This window comes from Chelonia mydas, chromosome 9 (genome assembly GCF_015237465.2).
Source record: "Chelonia mydas isolate rCheMyd1 chromosome 9, rCheMyd1.pri.v2, whole genome shotgun sequence".
NCBI lineage: Eukaryota > Metazoa > Chordata > Testudines > Cheloniidae > Chelonia > Chelonia mydas.
In genome coordinates, this window is record NC_057855.1 from 80,102,809 (window position 1) to 80,125,695 (window position 22,887).

General features: G+C 43.8%; 1 protein-coding gene across 3 annotated transcripts in view; it reads left to right on the forward strand.

Annotated features, from left to right (window-relative positions):
• Positions 1 to 22,887, forward strand: part of LOC102930345 (vascular endothelial growth factor receptor kdr-like) — a 187,886-nt gene that overhangs the window by 137,018 nt on the left and 27,981 nt on the right. For 2 of the 3 annotated variants that reach the window (XR_006283537.1, XM_043521684.1), the window contains exons 14-24: positions 808 to 954; positions 3,014 to 3,139; positions 3,924 to 4,030; positions 5,344 to 5,479; positions 7,012 to 7,116; positions 9,581 to 9,697; positions 13,624 to 13,712; positions 15,690 to 15,855; positions 16,536 to 16,633; positions 17,633 to 17,755; positions 17,865 to 17,976. Coding sequence is in view for 2 of the 3 variants with exons in the window: in XM_043521684.1 (XP_043377619.1) it covers positions 808 to 954; positions 3,014 to 3,139; positions 3,924 to 4,030; positions 5,344 to 5,479; positions 7,012 to 7,116; positions 9,581 to 9,697; positions 13,624 to 13,712; positions 15,690 to 15,855; positions 16,536 to 16,633; positions 17,633 to 17,755; positions 17,865 to 17,976 (1,326 nt within the window). In the remaining variant the exon portion in view is untranslated. The remainder of the gene's footprint in view (positions 1 to 807; positions 955 to 3,013; positions 3,140 to 3,923; positions 4,031 to 5,343; positions 5,480 to 7,011; positions 7,117 to 9,580; positions 9,698 to 13,623; positions 13,713 to 15,689; positions 15,856 to 16,535; positions 16,634 to 17,632; positions 17,756 to 17,864; positions 17,977 to 22,887) is intronic. The other variant, XM_037908678.2, reaches the window with a different exon arrangement.

A 22,887-nucleotide genomic window follows, 5' to 3' on the forward strand; every position in this document is an offset into this window, starting at 1 on the left:
ACAGGGACTAAGTAACATTCAACTCTGAGTGAAACTTAGCCCTGGTCTACACAGGGGGGGCGGAAGGGGAAGGGACTGATCTAAGTTAAGCAACTTCAGCTACGTGAATAACAGAGCTGAAGTCGACGTACTTAGATCGACTTACCGTGGTGTCTTCACCGCGGTGAGTCGACTGCTGCCGCTCCCCCATTGACTCCGCCTGCGCCTCTCGCAGAGCTGGAGTACAGGAGTCAATTTATCGCGTCTAGACTAGACACAATAAATCGATCCCCGCTGGATCGATCGCTGCCTGCCGATCCAGCGGGTAGTGTAGACATACCCTTAGTGGGTTTGAAATTCAGCAAAATGAATTTGCCCATTCCTAGTGAAAGACATGCTCTGTTTGTTGGTTTTGCTCACCACACACCTTTTTCATTAATAAACCTTTCTGCAGCCAACACATTAGGACAAGGCCTTTATGTGCCGATGAAAATGTAAGTCTTTAGAAGATGCCTCCTTAAGTCCAGGTCTACACTATAGATTTACACTGGTATAATTACATCGCTCAGGGGTGTGAAAAACCCACTCCCCTGAGTGATGCTCTTATACCGACCAAAGCCCCAGCGTAGACAGGGCTATGCTGACAGGAGGGCTTCTCCCATCAACATAGCTACCACCTCTCTTGGAGGTGGATTAACTATGCCCATGGCAGAGGTTCTCCCGTAGCTTCTTCACTGAAGCGTCACCAGTGCAGTTGCGCTGCTGTCGCATTTTAAGTATAGACCTGCCCTCAGACTGACTGTGTGTTGTTTTCCTTTGTGAATGCAGCAAAGGCAGTGCCATATATTATGCAGAACCTCGCAGACCGGGAGGTTAACATCAGTGGCAAGATCATGCTGGAGTGCAGAGTAAATGGAACCCCAACGCCTCATATTGTGTGGTGGAAAAATGGCTATCCCATTTCACCTGCTTCAGGTGAGTGTGGAGCAATGCTGCACCACAACAGGTGCTGAAAGGGAAACAATGGTAACGTGTGCACAGATTTGCAAGCCGTGGTGGTCCCGGATTCTCCCCTGCCTGGCATTTGGTGGAGTTGTTAACAGCAGTGCGTGATGAGTGCCAAATGCTATCAACCCAGGACACTGTAAATGACTCAGACCACATTATCTACACCTGGCTGCTGATGTGGTTTGCAAATGGGATTACAGAGGCCAAAATAACCAACTAGCTTCAAACCAGTGCTTGATTATACGTGCCCAGTTTTGCACATGCCACTGCTTGTGCCTGCAGAATTGACCATATATGTGCAGAACTGACCCTGGCAAGGGAAATCAAGGTGCTGAGCACCCAGCTGCCCATCAGGCATGTCCAAGATGGCTCTTTATGCGTACAAAAAGCAGGGCGCTTCGCCGCTTGCTAAGCAGTATCTAAAAATGTGAGCCTGAACTGCTGGATGTTCTTAAGGCCTGATCCGGAGCTTGTTGAAGTCAATGGTAGTGTCTCCACTAAGGATCACTTAGCTGGCCGCAGGGCATAATATACTGTGTCTTTATTTCCCTCAGTATAAAACAATGATGAGAAACAGCTGTCAGCTCAGCCAACACACACACGTGCCGTGCTGCCACAGGCTTGGAATGTTTGCCTGAGCTTGGAATTCTTTCCAGGCCCCTCTATCCTGAAATACCCTTTATGTCGTGGAGAAACCAGTGTTAGTAACTGGTTCCTCTCACTTTAATTTTGCTTCTTGGGTTAGGAAATCTAGAATCCTCCATAACTCAGATCAGACCGTTCTGAGCAGAAGCTCTTAACAGCTAGTGAAGTTTTATAAATAATTCGAGAGGGACAAGCATGTAACTCATCCAACTGATGAACACATAAAAAATATATCTGAAAAAACCACCTCAGGGTAAATATTTCAGCGCTGTGCATGGTGAGTTATGTGCACAGCTCTTGTTAGCAACAACAGAATTCATGGGCAGAACACACTGCAAACTTAAAACCTTTGGACTCAAGGCCCAGTGTATTTCCCCTGTTCTGTTAATGGCATCTTCTTAGTAAACCAAATGAGCTTGGAATCGTGTGTCACCGAATCAGAGAAATTGAAGCTAGCGAAGGCTCAGTTAGGCCACATGTAGGCCATCTCCTCCCTCATGAATGCAAGATTGAGCCAAATAGTGGGTTCTTCAGGGCTTTGTCCCCATTTTAAATGTCCCAAGAGACAGGGTGCTCATCGTTTCCCTTGGGAGTCAGTGCTGTATTCTTAGACATTGCTGTCTCACTGACATTTAGACTCAGTTTTCCTTTCCTTCATTGTATCCCGTTATGCCCTGGCCAGGCCACCTTGGATCAATCGACATAATTCCTTTCCCTACTGAGCACTACATTGTGCCAGGTAGGCACAGCCCTCCACCGAGGAGGAGAGGGGTCACTTCTTGGAGAGGCATTGTGCCTTAGCAGGCAATTCAGTCGCTCGCAAGCTCCAGGTGTGGGGGTGGGGACTCAGTTTGAACTCCTCACCCAGTGAGGTGCAGCCACTCTGTGCCCCTCCGGCCTGGCCTGAAAAGCATACTGGGTTAATAGGAGAGTTGTATTTAATATGTTCTAATGACACCTCCTCAAATGCAGTGCAACTCTTGGGCTGGGAAGGGGAGAGGCAAATCCTGCTGGGAGTTTTGCAGGTGTAATGGAGAGCAGCATTTGTCCCAGTGAGCTCATTCTGGGCCCAGTCATGCCCCCATTGCCTTCCATGGGAGCAGTATCAGGCTGCATGAATAAAATACACCTGTTCTGCACAGTTGTCACTGTGGAGTTAACATGACAAGTGCATTGAGAGCAGGTGGCCAGGGAGGGGTTTGCAGCATGGTACCGCAAACAAAGGTGAATATAACATACCAGCACTAGAAGATCTCTTGTGGCTGCTACCAGAGCAGGGCTGCAGTGGCCAGTGAGGCCATTTTCCACCCAGCTCCTGTTGGACATTCTTTCTTGACAAATATATTCTGCAATCAAATGAAACTGTATCCCCCTCACACAGGAATTTCCATGGAAAATAACACCCTGATCATCGAACGAGTGAAAAAAGATGATGAAGGCCTCTATGAGTGTAGGGCTTCCAATGAAATGGGCAATGACAGCACTTCAGCATTTATTAAAATACAAGGTGAGTTCACAAGCTTGGTGAAACAGGCTTAATTTGGGGGAAAGACATTATACAGCCCCCACGCCCTCAACCCCCACCCCCGCTCCACACACACATAAAGGGCAGGCTTGGATAAAGTAGGAACTGACTTAATCCCTTGCTCAAAACTCAGAGTGAATCCCCTTTGAGGTTCCAGGAAGTTTACATGGTCACATAAAGACATAGGACCTGAAGCAGGTCAATATGTCTTCATGTCTGGAACACCTTGATAACAACTCTATCACAGACACAACATACGCTACACAAAGTGAGATATGGTCAATATAACTTGAATGTTTCATGGGGAATCATATAATACAGAGGTTCCCAGCCTTTTCACACTGGAATCTCCTTAAGGTCCCCTCCTATTTAGCCAAGAGTTATCTGGGACCACCTTTCAATTAGCCATAGGAAAAGAACAGCGTGATTGCAACCCGTGACACCTGTTCATGATCCATAGGTTGAGAACCATAGTATCATACTTTGAACGCTTGGCATTGATAATATAAAGTAATGGCACTCAGTGGATATCCTGCCCACCTCTGCCAAACCATTGTCTCTGTGTCTCTGTGTCTCTTGGTTAGAGATGGTTTCCTATATCGTTGCCTACAGCAAGTGAATGAAAAGGCTCCCACCACATGTCATGGCATTTCATGGCTACCATTTTTCTGAAATGAAGCATGGTTGATGGAATTACACGTTTTATTTATTTATTTATAATTTAATTTTTGCACTGAATTTAAAATCCGATGCATTTAATTTACAGGCTCTGAAGAAAAGTCCAATATTGAAGTTATCATTTTGGTCTGCACTGGTCTAGCAGCTACCCTTTTTTGGCTTCTTCTGACCCTTTTCATTCGGAAACTGAGAAAAGTAAGAGAGCTTCCATATTGTACATGGAATTGAAATGAACTAGAGCTGAGCTCTGGGCTTGGATCCAGTTAAGACTAAGCTTCAGAGTTCAGGATTGAGGTCGACCTGGGACAGATGGTGACAAAACTGTATGAGCTGTTCTCGTGAAATTTCAGGCCAACATTCCTCTTGATTAATTACTTGACATCTTGTGAGATCAGCTGTACTTATGAGATTTCTGCCATCTTGGTCAGCATCCAATCAGATCAGGAAAACAGGCCCCTTTCTCTTGTGGATCTGACATGGATTCAGAAGCATCCAAGAATGTTTGGAGACAGGCGTTCAAATCCTAAACCCCTTACAGTTCTGGTTTCAGCCCATCTCAAATAAGGTTTTCCCTAAAATGTAGTTAGTGAAGGGAGCGCTGGTTTAAGTATTGTTGTAGGATGTTACAGTCTGTTGTTTGCTCTCAAGCTGGGCTCAAACCACAAAAGTTCATTATGTTTCCATGGCTCATTTACTCCTTGGCCTCTCTCCTGAGACTCCAAAGAAGTGGGCCCTAAATTAGATCCAAGGAGTATTTGATAAAGTAAATCATATTTAGGGTTGTTCTTTCTTGCTTATATAAACAAAAAATATGGTACAAGATACTAGATCTCTTGTTTGGATGCAGCCCAGACCACAGTCTTAATGTTGATCTTCTGTAATTTGTATGAGTGTTCACCACATTTACAACAGAACTGGGAAGAATCATTCAAGTTCAAGTTTACTCTGTCTCTCTCCAGGACAGCAGAGGTGCTAGACCCAATAGATCTTGTGTCATCATTTACACCTGCATAAAGTGGCCATAAGGGGAGCCCAAATCAGACTTTTCCCCTCAGTGGCACCCAAGTTGACATGTAAGCCTGTTTCTAAAGCACGATGCCTTGAGTTGTTAAGGAATTGGAGAGCTGTCCAACAAGGCACTCATAAATGTAGCTTTAATCTCAAGGATTTCCCACAAGTAGTAGCAGTGTTGGGTTTCTCTAATGTATGTAGAAACTAATAATATTAAGGGACTTTACATCTTCAAGGAATTTTACAAGCATTAATTAGTTAATCCAATCAACACGCACGTAAGGCCAGCATAGATAAGTGTTATTTTCCCCATTTTACTGATGAATAAATTGAGGCATGGTGTTGACGAGACATGTTCAAAAGCCACAGATGGGCATTAGTGTCAGAACCAGGACTAGAACTCAGAGAGGCCTGGCGCCCAAGCCTACACAAATTCCACTAGATCACACCTTTCTCTCAAGTTACAGCCTGTGAATTGGTTATTTTCCTGTTTTTAGCCGGATGCCACAGATATTAAAACAGGATACCTGTCAATCATAATGGACCCAGAGGAAATGCCCCTTGACGAGCAGTGCGACCGTCTGCCATATGACAGCAGTAAATGGGAGTTCCCAAGAGACAGGCTGCGGCTTGGTAAGCAGTACAGACATTATTAATGTCAAGGATGGTGATATCCTATGGCCTTGAATGTTGGACCATAGCAGATGACAGAGGCTACCCTAGCCCCCATGGCCAGTGCTCTTCCATCCTTGGAGGAGAACTGACAGTGGTCCCAGAGTCAAGGATTGTTCTCCATGGGAGTGGTGCTAAAGGTCTCCTTCAAAAATACAGACGGCATCTTACAAAATGGCTATCACTTGCCGTTGTTCTCAGTGGAAGTGAAACCAAGGTGTCCTCAGGGAAGGCAGTGTCCCTTGGCAGGATTGGCAGCCACCCTCTTCCCCCAGGGAAGAAGGCAGACATTTTGAAAGAAGGCGGGTCTTCATGAAATAGTTTGTAGAAGAACGTTATTCACCTTGTTGACGGAAAACAACTTTCCATTAAGAGAAACTGACCAAAAAATTATGATTAATGTTTAAAATTCTTTTCAGAACCTACCCATTGAACAAAATCTACTCAGGGGGGAGGGGGGAATCCTGGGGGCTAGCAGGGGAATTTAGAGACTAGGAGGGAGGGGAAAACTGGGCTGCGGGGGGGCATGTGGCAGCAGAGGGAGGAGGAAATGGTGTGTGTTCAGGGAAGTGTAGGGGTAGGCAAGGGAGTTCAGAGGAATGTGGGTGGCAGGAGCTGGGGGAAACTGGCCAGTTTGCTCTGCCTGCTTAGTGCAGCTCCAGAGCAGGGGAAGCAGTCAGAGTGTCCTGGTGAAAATGACCCTAACTGTTCAAATCAAATAAAGATTTAAAGATGCACACTATATATCTTCTAGTCCAGTGGTTCTTAAACTTTTCTGCTGGTGACCCCTTTCACATACCAAGCCTCTGAGTGTGACCCCCCCTTATAAATGAAAAACACTTTTTAATATATTTAACACCATTATAAATGCTGGAGGGAAAGCGAGTTTTGGGGTGAAGGCTGACAGCTCGCGACCCCCCATGTAATAACCTCGTGTCCTGACCCCTAGTTTGAGAACCCCTGTTCTAGTGGCTAGGGGGAAAACCCAAATGGGACCATTCGCTTTGTGTTTCTTGTATAGTGTTCATGTCTGACATTTTTAATAATTCAAAACAAGCAGCTTCCAGATAAAAGCTACATTGCCGTGAAGTTAAAGTTGAGTACATGTCAATAACTGCAGGGTGGGAGAGTGGACGTTCTTTAGGTGCCCTCGCTGTGCATTTCCATCCTTAATATCTTTAGATTTCTCCTTCAACCTGAACTCTGGGTTGGGAAGGGTTGATTTGGGGATAATTGCACGTAATGTTTTTACCTTTCTCTTATATCAGCCTCAACTCCAGTTTAAAGCCATTTTTAGCTGGGAAGTATATTACATATTGTATCGTGGGCAGATCACATGTACATACATCTATTATTGACTATTCATCTGTGCTGTGCCTGGGCTCTGGTGTCCTATATTTTTTGCAAAGCTAAGATTAATGCATGTTTCTCTCTTACCTGATGCAGACTGTCCTCAGCCCCCTACGGCTCATTCTTGACTCTCTCTTGTCTAGGTAAAACACTGGGTCACGGTGCTTTCGGGAAGGTCGTGGAGGCATCTGCTTTTGGTATCGATAAATCTTCAACCTGCAAAACAGTTGCCGTTAAAATGCTTAAAGGTACATTTCTCTGAGAGCTTCTCAGACAGTTCCTCTGGACATATGTGGGTAACAAGGTTTCCAGTGCTCAGCTCTAAACCAGTCCTGAGGACATTGGGTTTGGAAGGAAATGGATTTGCCACATGGGGACAATTAGTCGCCGTACAGGGGATGTCAACGTGTGGGAAATGACAAGTGGGCTCCACGCTATGCCCCTGATGTAGCCTTATATTCCTAGAGGAGGAAAACAGCAGCCTCCATGTCTGTGGGGTTAGGAGGGAAACAGATTACAGACTGTAATTGCATTAGTCTGAAATTGTGTCGAAACCATCGATCCCAGCCCTTCCAGATGTGGAACAGTTCAAGGGGTTGAAAAGGAGCGCTGCCAAGGGAGTGAATTAGGGACAACTTTCTTGCAGTTATTAAAATGAAGGAATGCTTTTACCATCCAGCCAGGGGGGAGGGGGCTGGTGAACTTGGAGCATATGTTGTTTCCAAATGACATTTACATACAAAGCCTCTGCAGACAGTTTGTGAATAAATATATCATCGGGCATGTTGGGTGCATGGGTTTGTGGGTTTTAACTGGTCACTTGGTTTCTTTTCAAATATACAAGTGATTTTCTTTGGGTGGGGCTACACTCGCTAGCCCAACCTGCCGTATAGTGTTGCTGTGTGATAGTGTTAACACCTTCAGCTCCACAATGTGGCTTTTGTTGCCAGCTGCCTCGCCTGCTCCTCCACTACCCACCCCTCCCCTCAGTGCCAGATTTCCTTTACTTGCCAGTACCAGCTTTCTGTACCTTCTCTGGACCTGCATTGGGCCAATGGGGTCTTCAGATCCCCCTCTCTCTGCTGTTGTTTGTCCCACTCTACACCCCTCTTCAAGACCTGACCTGAAGTTCCCAAAGGCCCTTGATTGACCCAACTCTCCCCTGGCTCCTCCACCCCCCACAGTTTCCCCCAGGCTGCCTCCCAGCTAACCCTGCCCAGTAAGTCTTCTGGCAGTGCCTTACACCTTCCTCCTGGCTGCTGCTGCATCCTTCTTGCTTCATCCATGGCCCCCCATCACCACCCAAAATGCCATCCCCACCGTGAATGCAGCCGTCAATAAACTAGAACCTCTGGTAAGAATCTATTCATTCAGAAAGGAGAAGGCCCTAGAGGTGGCAGCATTAAAGTGATTCCATGAATGTAAATTCCATGAAGCTTGTTGGTATCTCCTTCAAAATAGAAGGCAGAATGTAAATGTAATAGATCATCTGAAATTCTTTATGACAATGTTCAATTTAAATGTTATTGGGCCTGGTTCCCATCTCAAAGCCATGTAAATCAGGTGGAACGCCACTGAAGTCAATGGAGTTAAAACTGGTGCCTGCTGAAGGAGACTCAGGCTTGGAGTACTTATCTCTTTATGAGGCATAAGAAATGCAAAGATGCTGGGAAATCTGTTCATAGACAATTCTGCAACCAGAAAAAGAGGCTAAGTTTGTCAAAATAAATGATTTGTTATAAGTTATTCACTGAGCTCTAAAGCTAACCCCCAACCGTCAGACACACAGACTGCGCGCAGTGGTAGGAAACACGCAACAACCCGGCATTATCCACCCCTTTTTGTTTTGTTTGTTTTAATCATGGAAATGATACAAAGACAATAGTAGACAATCACTAGTTACAGTGCCAACCATATGGAAAATATATGGTGTCAGCAGTAGGATCAATACTAAGGAAATGTCCATGTAACTCAGACAAGGCCTAGTACTCAGGAGCTATGGTCCCTCTCCTGACTTTGTGAAATACAACAGAATCTTGTTAGTCTGTGTTTCACATACTTTACAACTCACACACAGACATGGCCACTCTGCCCACTTGTTAAGGATGATTTAATACCAGCGACAGCACTGTAGTGAGGTCTCATATGACCGAGACTTGGTTATTTTACAAAAAGTTCTGGGATACACTGAGTAGCACACTATGGGGCCTGACTTTCAGATGTGTGAGCAACTAGAGCTCCCATTACTTGCAGTGCTGAGAGCTGAGCACCTCTGAAAAGTAGATCCTGTGAAGTGTTATTGCAAAGAGTTGCTACTAAACTGCAATCACCAACAAGCACTGAAAAAAACATTTTCTCTTGCATTATCTCCTTGCTTTTTTGGATGTGTTTGTTCACTTGCTAAATTTGCAAAATTTAGTTCTTTGCAAAGGTTCTCCCAGCATCTAGGTAGCATTAGAGAGGTTCTACTGCAGGATAATAATCCACGGTGACCCACTGCAGAGAAGACAAGAGGCACCCAGAGGGCAAAGTGTTATTCCATTGCAGAAAGGTCACAGCAGGCGGATGAGTTCTTATCTATTTAGGAGTCTGAGAGGCAGAGATAGCACAAGTAACCTCGGTGGGTTTTGTTTTCAAGTATAAACAGGATTTTCTGTGTCCTGTTACAAATATCCTGTTGTGTAAAGATGGCTTTGTCCTGTTTATCTTAAGCAGAATGCGCAACTACAAATGAGTGCAAGGCTTTAATGTCCGAGCTGAAGATCCTCATCCACATAGGACACCATCTGAACGTGGTCAACCTGCTGGGAGCCTGCACCAAAGCAGGAGGTAAGAAACCATCCTCTCACAAAGCATTCAGCAAATCCGTGCTCAGTAATTGTGCTCGGTTGCAATAGCAATTCTGCAGCCATGTCATCTTCATGGTCATCAGCAGGGACAGAACAAAGGATATTCTGCTTCAGAAACATAGGCCCTTACTCTTCAGGCAAAAAGGAGAATCTTCGTTAGCTATTAGGGCTCATGTCCTGTGGGAGAGTCTCCGTTACTGGGTGTTATTACCGCACACACATGCATGTCTAACTTTCCAACCAATAGAGCGCTACCGGTGTACACACATGAGCTGGTGCCCAGTACAATACAATATAACCTGGCAGCTGCCACTGAAGTTGTGTAGGGGGAGAATTTGGCAATGTGTAATTGATGGCTTTTGAATTCCTTCCTAACACATACGTTCCCTTCATTTTCTCTACTTTTCTATCTATCTAAAGTACTTATGTGGCCCAATATCTGAGCACCTCACAATCTTTTATGTATCTAGCCTCACAACACCCCTGTGAGGTTGGCAAGTACTAATATCTCCATTTTACAGAAAGGAATATGAGGCACAGAAAGTCTAAGTGGCTTGTCCAAGGTCACACAAAGAGTCTCTGACAGAGCAGGGACTTGACCCCAGGTCTCCAGGATCCTAGCCTACTGCCTAACCAGTGGAGAATCCTTCCCCTTCTTAGCCTGCCCTTTAAAACAGTGCTGGCTCTCTTTGCTTTATGCTTTTAATTACAGGGTAACATCTACCATGGATGTATCTTCAGTGTTTATGATGAACCTTGAAAACAATCTCCAAACGATGCAGGAGAAGGGTTGAGGACAAAGAAACCAGGGTAAAATAAATGGAGACAGAGAGATGGTACCCACATTGGTAACTGTCTGAGGAATTAAAGATATTTTCCCAAGGGACATCTAGTTGCCAAGCCAAAGGGGAAAAAAGCAATGTTACTAAAATAATTGGCAGGATGACAGGAGATAAATTATCCCGCAAACCAGACATTCCCAGTTCATAGTAGAACAGGCAGGAGACAGCAAGTGGCAGACCCTGCCCTAATCTGGAAGCCATGGATTTGGAATCCGCAGGAGCGCTGAGGCAAGAGACCAGTAGCTTTGCAAACTACAACACTGCAAACAATGTTTTGAGGATTTCAGAGGAACAGGCAAGCAATCCCTGACGCTGGGCTGCTGACCTGTGATTAAGGGGGGAGGGAAGTTGTGAGACATGGTGGTAGTGCCTCCTACCAAATCAAGCCAAGAAAACTGGGAAATAATACTTAGTAAAATATCAGTTTGATGGCTTGTCATAACCAGACGCCCAGAACAGTCTCATGCAACTGTAGCCACTAGCCATTAACCTGAACACTAATATGACCCTAATGTTTGCACCTTATTGAGTTCTAATCATAGCAAGGTCCATGTAAGTGAAAGTGATCCTTTGCCTATTGTGACTATCCATTGCTTGAGTGTACTTGTCCCCAGGTGGTCCTCAGTATCCCTCTTGGAGCATTCAGTAGCCTCTTTCCCTACCCTGCATCCTTCTGGGTGAATAGGCCCTTTTAGTGCTACCTTACTAGTTGCTCAAAGAAGTCACTGCTAAAACCTGGAGAAGAAAGAGACTGGATGTGGAAGGCAGGTTTCCCATATGGCATTACAGAGCACTAACTGCGTAGCCTACAAGCAAGCTCTAGTTTGTTTGCTTTTGAACGATGCCGGTGGAAACTGAAGAAAAATAGCCTAGAGCTCACAAGATAGACATTGGGATAAGAGTTTCCATTAAAATACCATTTCTAAGCACAGGGCTTTCTCATTCTTTGTTAAGTTTTATATAGCTTGTAATAGTACTCTTGATAATTGCTCCCATTAAACGTGCACTATACATTATTTTAACAATATCTGCCCCTTGCAACATCACTTTGAAACACCTTGTCAGAGCATCTGATGTTAAGCAGTTAGCACTAATGCATGCTCTAATATGCTTTATAATAAGGAACTAAAATATGAAGCTGCTGCGTCTAGGAAACATTTCAGAGGCATGAATAAAGCACTTGGTGGCACTTTAAAGTCATGCCGGAATCTGCATTTCTTCCGAGAATCCACTAGCCAGATTTGACTTTAGTTTCCTGAGACAATGTTCCGTCTGATCTTTTCTTTGCACTGGAAGAAGCCAGCACTGGTTTGGGGGAGTAACCTAACGCTGTGGCGGAGGCACCATAGTGGTACAGAAGAGACAGTAAAGACCAGTGGCAGGATCAAAGATGAGTTGCATAGCTCTAGTCACCTGGATCTCCCCCAGCTTGCAGACTTCAGAGCAGCTGACTGCTTGCTGCAGTGTGTCAGTTCCTGTTCTGACTGCTTCTCAGTCATAGCCTTCCAGCCCATACCCTCTTTAGACAGGCTGTGGTGGTGACATAGATATCCACATGAGATCAGCTGGCACCACAGAGGTGACTGCATTTATGCAAAGAGTGGTGCTGTGTATGTATAGTACTATATGAACCTTGGGCTTGATTTTCAAAGGTGCTGAGCACCCACAGCTGTAACTGAAGTCAATGGGAGTGGCATGTACTGAGCAGGCCCACGGCGTATAGTGCCTATGTGGTAGCACTTTAAGATCCTTACAACTGAAAGGCCCTATTGAAATATAATACAGTGATATTATAGTTAAGTAAAAAACCTCATCTTCTCCCCTTCATCTGGGTTACCCATTCCCCGGTGCTGATTGCAACCCAGTTCTTCCTCATTTTGAGCCAGTAGAGAGATTTCAAATAAAATGTCTCTCTTCCCTGTTTGCTCCCCATCAACTGTTCCCCACTGCTCTGTTTTCAATCCCATGTTCTCAGACTTATTTATGTCAAACTGAGCCAAACAGGTACACCACGGCACAAGACTGTGTGTGTGTATTTCTGACACATGCAGATAAGAGCTTATTGCTTAGGGTTTGCATGTTCACTGAATGGCCTGATGCAGCTCTTGGCATTTTTCCTTTGAAGTCTGAACTCAAGAGTCTGAATATGAAGTTTCCAGATGGAACAAGGTTTACAGAGATGAAAGGCTGACCACTTAGGATGGATAATAATAGGTGTTTACATGCATTCTAATCCCATGACTTCACCTTCCCCTACATTTGAGGCATTTTGTGTGCTGGTTTCTAAAACCCAGCAACCATGCAGTGGAGGCTAATTGCACAGAAATGCAGATTTTATTCTCTCCTGGCTTGGGCTGAAACGCAAAAGCAGTTGCAAAGATGTCTAAAAACATCCATAGTTGTATAAAATCAACAAATACATCAAACTAAAAAATACTTTGCCCAGGAATAAGAAAGGAAGAAATCAACATGCCCCTTTGTGCTTCCAAAGCCTTTAGATCAAATATCTTTGCAAACTTTTGATTCACCTGGTGTCACAAAAAAATCTAAATCTGTGTTTGTATTGCCTCCCCTGGCATGAGGTCCTGTACAATACGAAAAGATTTACACAGAGATCAGAAAACCCAGAGGGCTGTTCCATGAAATGGATCCCAACAGAAAAAAAAAAGAATTTAGTAATATGGGGGATTGTATATTCTGGTCTTGCCTCTTTAATGTTCCTTTTTCTAGAAACGAGAAACAATTTCTTAATATTGGTGTCTGACAGGTAAAGAGGGAGGTAGTAGCTAGAACTCCTGGGTTCTATTCTCAGTTTCCCACCTCTGCCACTGCCTCATGCTGTGAGCCTGGAAAATCACTTCACTACTTTATTACCCAGTTTCCTCATCTGTATAATGGGGCTTATAATATTTACCTACTTCACAAGGGAAATCATGGGGCTGAATTAATGTTAAACACTTTGTCCTTCTCTAGACCCTTTCCATGGCAGGAGTACAGAAATGCACTATGCATATGTTCCACTTTTACATCTGTGAAGGTCACTTTGCTTTTGTTCTCTTTGCAGGTCCTTTAATGGTTATCGTAGAATATTGCAAATATGGAAATCTGTCTAATTACCTGAGAGGAAAACGAGGGGACTTTGTTGCATATAAGGTAAAATAAACAACTGGCTTTTTATGCAGTTGCAAGATGGGCAATTCATGATCATTGAGGCTAGCTGCTTACTATTAGGATTTGTTCTCTACTTGCCTTAGATGGGCCTCAGTTGTATCTGAAGGCTGGCGCTTCATCAGCCCACCAAATTCCAACTTGTAAGAGGAGAAGGAAGAATGGACTCCTTCCTCTGTAGGGTCTCAGTCCCTGCCTCTCCCTCACCTCCAGCCCATACTGCATAATCAGTTGCAAACGCTCATGGAAACAGCACATTCACCATTATGTGACTTGGAGGAGAAAAAAACTGCTCTGATTCCACTTCCTCACCACTAGCCACTAGCTGCTTGAAAGAGCAGTGGATGGTCTCTCTACATTAGGTATGAAAACACTGGTTCCCCAATCCCATCTCCCTCCTCAGCAGCTCACTAGTCTTGTTGTCCCACAGAGGGCTACACAGATTAGCCACCAGAACTGTTATGGGAGAGGTGAGGTCAGTCCCCTCTTTCCACGAGAAGACTAAATACGACACTCGGATAGCAGCTTTGGGAGCCTGGTTGTTTCAAATCTCAGTTTGTCTAAAAACAGGGACCACTGATTCAAATCCTAGCAGGATCAGTGCAGCCTTTGATCCTTCCCAGGTACAACGCAGGTTATTGTGTGTGGGTTTTCCAGATGTCTCTAATATTTGTGGTCACATCTGCTCTTCATGGACTCTAAAGCACATATGGTAACTGTAGCCAATTAGTTCATTTTATTATCCATTTATTGTTGTGTTGTGTGATGTTATGATTAACTCATATGCTATGTTACATATTATTCATGTATGTCAAATAGATTTATGTTGTAGGATCAGAGAAGTATAAGATTATTAAGTATTTACAAGTGATAAGTATTTAATATGTATCTAAGTAAAGCAGGGCTTAAACACAAGGCCTACAAGTAAGGCCTGTAAAATTTCAGCTTAGCCATACCAAGCCATAGACTTAAGAATGCTTGACAAATGTAAGTGACCAGAGAATGACTCTTTGCCAGTAAGATCACAAGACTACTGGAAAGATGTGCCAATAGGTAATGTGTCGGAAAATCAACCACAAGATCACAAGATACCTTATTGCAACATCTTTTACAACATATGTCCTGACCACAGGGTACATATTGTGTGTAGATGCTAATGAGAATAAGAGGAACTACAACCAACCTATGAAGAATAGGGCACCCCAATATTCATGGGGTGTGGAAATATAGATAAGGAAAAAGAGGGTTGACACCTTCATGCACATACATAGAGTGTTAAGTGTAGTCAAAATTACAGTATAAAAGAGGGTTCCCTGGTTGGATAAAAGTGGGAAAACCCAAGAGACAACCCAGCAGGAACTGTCCCTCTAGCAATGATCTTTTGAGAGGTCCATCGGACACTAGAATATCTCTGAGGATGACTATGGTTATAATTATTGCATAGGTTTTCTTAGGATTTCTATGTGCAGGGGTAATCATCACCTTGCTTGTGACTTTAATAAAACTTATAGTACAGATAAAACTTTGTACTTATGTTTGTGTCTGTGGTCATTACCCTTGGACTTTGTGTGTTCCTAGAGCCTCCCAATCTGAGAAAAGCACCAGAGGCAATTTCACTCTGTTGAGCTTGAAACTGCAGCAAACTCATGGTGGTGTAAGAGCACGTCACTAAATTCACTTAAATAAAATAAATAGCTACATACCTCATGTAAGAGAAGGGAATTTTCCCTGATGCCACAATTCCTCCTGTCCCCATTATTGTTTGTGTGCTATAGTGATCAGTTTTGGTTCCCTACCCAGTGCAGTTCCCTGTGTATTATTTGAAAAGTGCTTTTGCAAAACACTTATAGGGATGTCGCCATAAGATCCTGTCCCAGCCTCTGCCATGTCGTTCCATTAAATACCCTGAACTGTCTGGGCATCCTACTTCACCAAGGTAAATCATTTCTATTGGATTTTTAGTCCCAGGAGAACTCTGACCAAGCAGAGAAAAGTCTGGATGAGTCCAACAGTGATTTAACAGAGCTGATCAAGAGGCGCCTTGAGAGTGTGGCCAGCACAGGAAGCTCAGCCAGTTCAGGATTCATTGAAGATAAGAGTTACAGTGACTCCGAAGAGGAAGAAGAAGGTAAAAGAAACCTATCTACTCCGGAGTCCTTTGTCTTAAAGGGTTCCATTGTTTCTGACTAAGCCCTGCCCCAATGGTCACTTGCTTTATAAAGTCTCTTCGCTTGTTGACAAGTCCTGAAGGTCATGGCAGACTCCAACTAGGTCTACACTACAAATGTTTACTGTCATAGCTATGTCAGGTGGGGGTAGGATGAGGGGTAATTTGTGACTGACATATCTGGGCCAGCAATAACCACTAATGTAGGCACAGTTATGCCACCAACACTGCACTTTTGCTGGAATAACTTGTTTTGCTTGTGGCGGCTGGGGCCAATAGAAGCTGAATGCTCAGTAGGCACACTTTCACTAGCTATCCTGGCAAAGCACGGCTAGTGTAGACCTTATACATTCCCCCTCATGCTCACTACAGAAGGTCTGCAATAACACACATACACACACCAGCTGCTTCTTCTATGGAGGAGGGACGGTAGCAAAATTTTAGCAGAATGTTTGTGTTTCCAATCTGCCCTTCCAGAAAACTCTTCATCTAATGGAGTTAAAAGGAATGTCCCTTTTTTCCTCCCCAAAAATCCCTCTTTATGTGCTCTCCAGGATTGGAGAGGTACAGTTAATGCTAGAGGTCTTTCAGCTGTCTAGCCTTCTCCCTCTAGGTTCTCATGTTTCTGTGGTCTCTTGTAGATGGTGAGGATCTGCAAAAGCGACCCCTGACCTTGGAGGATCTGATTTGCTATAGCTTCCAGGTGGCAAAAGGCATGGAGTTCCTGGCCTCCAGAAAAGTGAGTTCTATTTCTGTGCCACTCCTCCTTCTTATGTCTTTGTCATTCAATAAACCACAAGAGATGAGCTTCTTTCATAGAGCCATAGCTATTAGAGATAAAGACTAAGTATATTATTGGGCCTGATTCTCCTGTCACTTGTGCTTATTTCACATTATTGTAACTCCACTGAATCTTCTGGTCAAGTAAGGAGTCATTGATAGACCTCCAAAGGGAGTCTCCACCAGTCATTGGCTGGAAGCACAGCAACTATGACATGGGACCATAGCTGGACGGCATGAAGAAAAACCAGGGCAATGTCATCTGAATTCCATGACAGATATAGAAGAAATCCCTCCTGCCTCCAGGAAGGAAATATCCTTCCACAATGGAGAAAAAACTCTCTGATAACTTCGGAGGAATGTAGTTCTAATCGTTTAGCTTGCCGGTAATTGTTGGTAACTGAATGCCTCACTGTCATTTCAGTCCATAGTCTATAGGTTTTTGAAGAAGTCTGAGTCTAAGCCATGTGCAAAAATATGTTCATAATTGTGGATCTGTCAGATGATTACCATGACAGTACCCAGAAATCAGATTGTGTGCACAGTTTTGCATATGTGCAATAACTCACTTATGGTAATTGCATATGCAAATGTTGGTGTATTGGCCCCTGGGCCTTCTCCTTTCAAATTTTGGCCTATAGGGTTTAATATTTAACTGTGGGGGTTGTAAATCCATTCTGATCTTAGCTGGTCGAGCAGGATTTATTTAACGTGAAAAGAGTCTGAGAAATGACCAGCCACCATGTTTCTCAATCTACTTCTTGTGCTGAGTTATTTTCTTTCTATCATATGACAGTATATTTTTGGCAGGCTCCCACACACATTTTCCGACTCCACCCAGGTCCAACAAGAGCTCGTTTTTCTTTCACTTTTCAAAGAGTCTCCAGGCTTTTTACTCCATTAGCTGCCTGATGTTCAGGCAAAACCTCTGATTTCACTTGTCCGCATTTCCTCGCAGTGTATTCATCGGGATTTGGCAGCAAGGAACATCCTTCTGTCGGAAAACAACGTGGTTAAGATCTGTGACTTTGGACTGGCTAGGGATATTTACAAAGATCCTGACTATGTACGGAAAGGAGATGTAAGTGAAAAGGACCTGACCTGCCAATCTTCAATATTACTCCCCCTAGGGAATGGGCAGATTAACAACCACAATAACTGGCCACGGGCCACATCTTTTTCATTCTTAGGCAAGACTTCCACTTAAATGGATGGCTCCAGAGGCTATTTTTGATAAAATTTATACTACGCAGAGTGACGTGTGGTCTTTTGGCGTGTTACTATGGGAAATATTTTCTCTGGGTAAGATCATTTTACACTTTTTTTTAATATGATATTATTGTGCAAAGGGCTTTAACAAAAGAGCAAAGGATACTGATCTCAGCTGGTCTGGTGTAAATTAACAGCAATTCAATGTAAAATAGCCATTACGCTAGAGTCTAGACTGACAACATTTGGCTCCTAATGCATGTTAAAAAAAAATCCCAGATTTTAAAATTGTAACAATCGATACCAGGAGAGTGTGTGGCAAACACAAAGCAGTGCTGCTCTGGATTGAAACATTTTTTTTTAAAGTGGTGAAAGTTTCCCTGTCAAACTATATTTTCCCATGAGAAGTCTGGCTTCAGATCAGAAACCACACAACCTATAGGTTGCAGAGAATTACGCTATTGTTGACATAAGGGTCTGACATTGCTAGTGTAGACAGTGAACCACAAGGGAATTTTTGTGCATGAGCTAACAGCTACAATGGCAGCTCTTGCCCCAGGCTTGATTCTGCTTCCCCTCAAAATGCTGATGAGTAAAATCAAACATTGGCTGCAGCCATCATGATCTTGACGTGAGAACCCCTGCCAGCCTCCGTTAGTCATTTTGGCAGCAAATAGGTAGGAATGCGTATTTGTGTGTGTACGCTGCTTGAGAAGGCACAGAATGTTTGGAATGAGGACATCAGTGCTCTGTGTGCTTCATCCTGCCATTGGACAAGACTTCTTAGAAAGCTCAGTCTGGGATCTGGTCCTTACCCAACAGGTAAGGCTGCTAAAACTGAACCACACAATGTCGCTTACAGCCAGTGGGATCCCTCTGTTCCAAATCCACCTCGCACAGCGGGGCATCTTCTCTTTCCTCAGTGTTGTCCAGTGGCTTCCTAATAAGCATTTCCAAACAAATGTCAAATCAGTAACCCCATATAGTTAAGCTCCTTAGTTCTAAACAGTCCTGGGTGACCCTCCAATGACTCCAAGTTATAGATTGGCCGGGATTAACGTTGAGCCCAAGATGCCAAATTCAGAGCTGGATGCAGAATTCCCCAAAGTTTGGGACTATTCAGATTCAGGGTTTTGGTTTAGCTCATTATGGAGACTGAGCGCTGGCTGCAGTGCTCAGAACCTGTTTTGAACTTCCTTGAAGCTCAGGAGTGTTTTGGAACTCCGGCTTTGGTTTGGGTTCATCTGTAGTTTATATTAACATGCAAAAGAGACACTTCACTGTTTAAAGTCAGGACCAGGAGTTATTGCTTTCTCCAGAGTCTGGATATGTCTCTGCCCTTGTATCGACTTAGAATTATGGTGCTGCAGTGTAACACATCAATGGCTGCCTAGGGGCTTCACAAGGGTCATTCTGCTACATACCCTTGGGAACGTCACAGTGAGAGGAAGGCTAGAACTCAGATCCTTGAACTCTACATGACCCAGATGTGGCAGCCAGCCAGCAGACCGAGGGAAGTATATTAGCATGTAGAGAAACAATTAATGGGGACAGTCACGCTATGGGGGTATCTGCAAAGACCCAAGTGAACTGGCTGTTGGTGAATGGCAACAAATGCTTCAGGAAGCCCCAATGATGCTGGGCTGGAAACACATCCAGCCACTCCCAAGAGTGGTGTTGAAACAGGCATGAAATTCTGTTCACTGGCCTTTTAATACAGAAAGTGCCAAATGAAAGTCAAGAGTAATAATAACAAAATTCAGTGAGTAGATTTTTATTCTTCTGTTTTTATTTACAATGCTTTTAAAAATAAATTTAAGTTACTTTCAGACTGCTTGGTTTAAGTAGCCCCTTTACTCAATTAAGTTGCTTAATTGGGGCCACTTAAAACAAACAGTCTGAAAGTAACATAAATTTAGACTGTCCTTTCTGAAGCCAGAGGAATCCACTAATTACACCACGATTTGTCCATCCTTAGGACTTCCTATAATCCTGTTATGATGTAGATCACAAACCACTTTCCTCTTTTATGGCACTGATTCAAAAGCCGGTTGTTTTCCCTAAGAGGGGTTTTCAAAAGGATCATCCAGGCATGTCCATGGTTTGGCACTAGTCACATCTGCAGCTCACATGATAAATTTTAATTAAGGGTTTCTGTCACTGATTGAACCCTCTTATATAAAAGTTTTACAGATCATTGAGGGCCAGAGAACAGAAAGTTATTTGTCTTTGCTGCAGGGAATGTTTTGGCTACCATTCACAGTCACTGCTTTTACTGGGTCCCACAGATTCCGTACCTTTTAAAAAGAAAGATTTTGACTAGAAAAAAATGCAGTTTGGTTTGGACATAGGTCCTGTCAGGGCCAAAAGTTGAATCGGGAAATAAAGCCCTACAAAATTCCTCTGAAAGGCTAGGCAGAGTGCATTAGTTCTGTTGATGCACAGGTGAACCTGCAGAGGAAGAATTGCTTATCTTGATATTGTAGCTGGTTTTGCTACTAATTATTTAAATGGGGTCAGCACAGTTGGTGGCAGATAATGTATTTTGAAATCAATTACATGGCACATTACAGAATGTCAGTCTCGCCTGGAATTTAAATTTGCGGGGTTTCAAAAAGCAATCAAAGGTAATTATGTAAACAACCAGCATTTGGTAATGTAACATCAGCATCTTATTAGCCCACTAAAATAAAAGTGAGCTCAAAAAGAGGGTTATTTAATATCCAGTGCAAGCCACATCTTTGAATGTTTTGAAGAAGAATTCCCCCAAGGGAAATGTCATGTCATCCGAACCCACATTTTTCCCAGCCTTTCCTGGCAGACACAATCCAAATTATTACACCAATACCAGAGTCCAGATGCACCATAATGATATGCAGGAGTGTTTTGCTCCATATATTTGAGCTCTGAACTGGCCCCACTTGGTAGGAGGTCAACCTTGGCCAAAAGGTTGCATATCAAGAATCACTCCTCCCTGCCTTCCTGCCACTCTTTCTCACCACTGTCCTACAGTGGGTGCCCAAGAATGGCAAGCTTTCAAATGCTGAGGGTTCACTTTGCACATTATAACCAGCTGGAGTAGCTGAGATTTCTAGACCAAGTGAAACTCCCCACCTCCCACAAGCCCCAATCAATGTATGTAAATAAAAACAGGGAAATGACCCCAAATATTCCAAAACAGTGTCCACAGCGCTTACTTACCAGGCTATGGCTTTCATCTTGCCCTTCACGATCCAGCACTTCACCAAGGCCTAGTTCCTTATGATAAACTCTGCTGCAGAGACAATTAGCATAAGGTAGCCAGTGCAGTTTAGCAAAGCAGAGCTGACTTTCGGTCTGTTTGGATTGCTCTTTTGCATGCCGGAATGTACTAAACTTGCAGCGTAAAACAGCTGGGATGACTCATCACTATCTCAGCCATATGCGGCTCCTCCACATGAAAATCTGCTGGGTGGACAGGTCTCTGCTTACAATAGTGTCGAATCACAGAAATCGGAGCTGGAAAAGGACTTCTAGGTCATGTAGTCCCTCTTTTCACAAATGCAGGTTTGTTGCCTGCAGCATGCTCTCCTGTGTATTGTCCATGCTAGTGCTAAATCTCGCAAGCAATGGGATTCTACCCACTTCTCTTGGGAAACTACTCCACAGTCTAAGAGATACTGAAGACCGGCATTAGTAGTCCTCAGAGCTGCCCTGTATGAAGTACAAGATGGACTGTGTGAAGATGGACAGTTCAGCTAGCATGACAGCTCGGAGGGTCGAAGTTCAGAAAACTTGCATACCAATGCATGTCTCAGTCTAGGTATATTCATTCTTACCTATTTCAGGTAAGCGAGTTAATTCATACGCTAAAGACTTCAAAAGCATTCTGAGATCCGTGGATGAAAGGTGCTGCTGTAACCCACACACCTCCTGGGTGTGGTGTTCTGGCCCATCTAGTGGCACCAAGACCACTTAGAGTGCAATTAATGAGTCTGCTCTATAGCCTTAGCTAACAGCCAGTTGGCTTTTAGATCATCTGGTAGAGGCTCATGCACTAAGCTCCAGAGGTCCCAGGTTTGATCCCACCGACCCAGGTCTGTTGGCATTACATTGCCATACAAGCTAAACATTATCATTCTGATTATGACTCTTATTATTCCTGATGTCAGACAAAACTGGGAAGGGAACTATAGATACACAACAGAAACGAGTCTCACAATATTTCCAACTCAACTAAAACCAGGGAAACCCAAGAACAGATTGTTTTGTGACATTGCTGATGGGATTTCTGTCCCCATTCACAGACCAAAGGACTTCAGATAACTGTGGCCAAGTGACTCTAAGCTGCCATAGACTGCCTTCCAAGCCTATTCAGTGAGCTCTTTGCTACTTCCACAGTGCCAGCCCTGCAGTGCATGATATCAGGGTTCAAGTGGCAAGGCCCATGCAGTTAAATTATTTGGGGAATAGTCACTTTTTGGTACTGTCTCAATTTCTAATATTTCTGCATGGCTTGTTTCCGCCCACAAGCATGCACTATATGATGGCATTCCCAAGGTTGAAGAAAACAGGAGATCAGGCAGGAATGTTATAGAAAGTAAACCACATATAGATTCCTCAAGAGCTGGACCCAGATTCAGATTCCATTAAATCCCTGCTGTTCAAAACTGATTAAATGTTCTTCCAAACTCTTCAGCCAGCCTCAGGGATGCCAGACTATGAAAAGAAATGGCTGTGTTACAGATTACAGCCTCTGCTGGGGAGGAGGGAATTCAGAGGTGCTAGGAGGAGAAGGCGAATTTCATATTCTTTTTCAGGGAAGGGATGGGAATGTTTTTTTAAAGGTAAACTCAGCCTCTTTCTCACACCCCTTTTCTTTCCCCCCAAATGGATTAAAACCTTAGAGAACCCTACAGAGCCTTGGCTGTAGAATCTATGATGTCCAAAAAGGCTCATAGGCCCAGATACTCAGAGATATTTAGGTGCCTAACTCCCACTGATTTCTGGACCTTTGCTTCTACT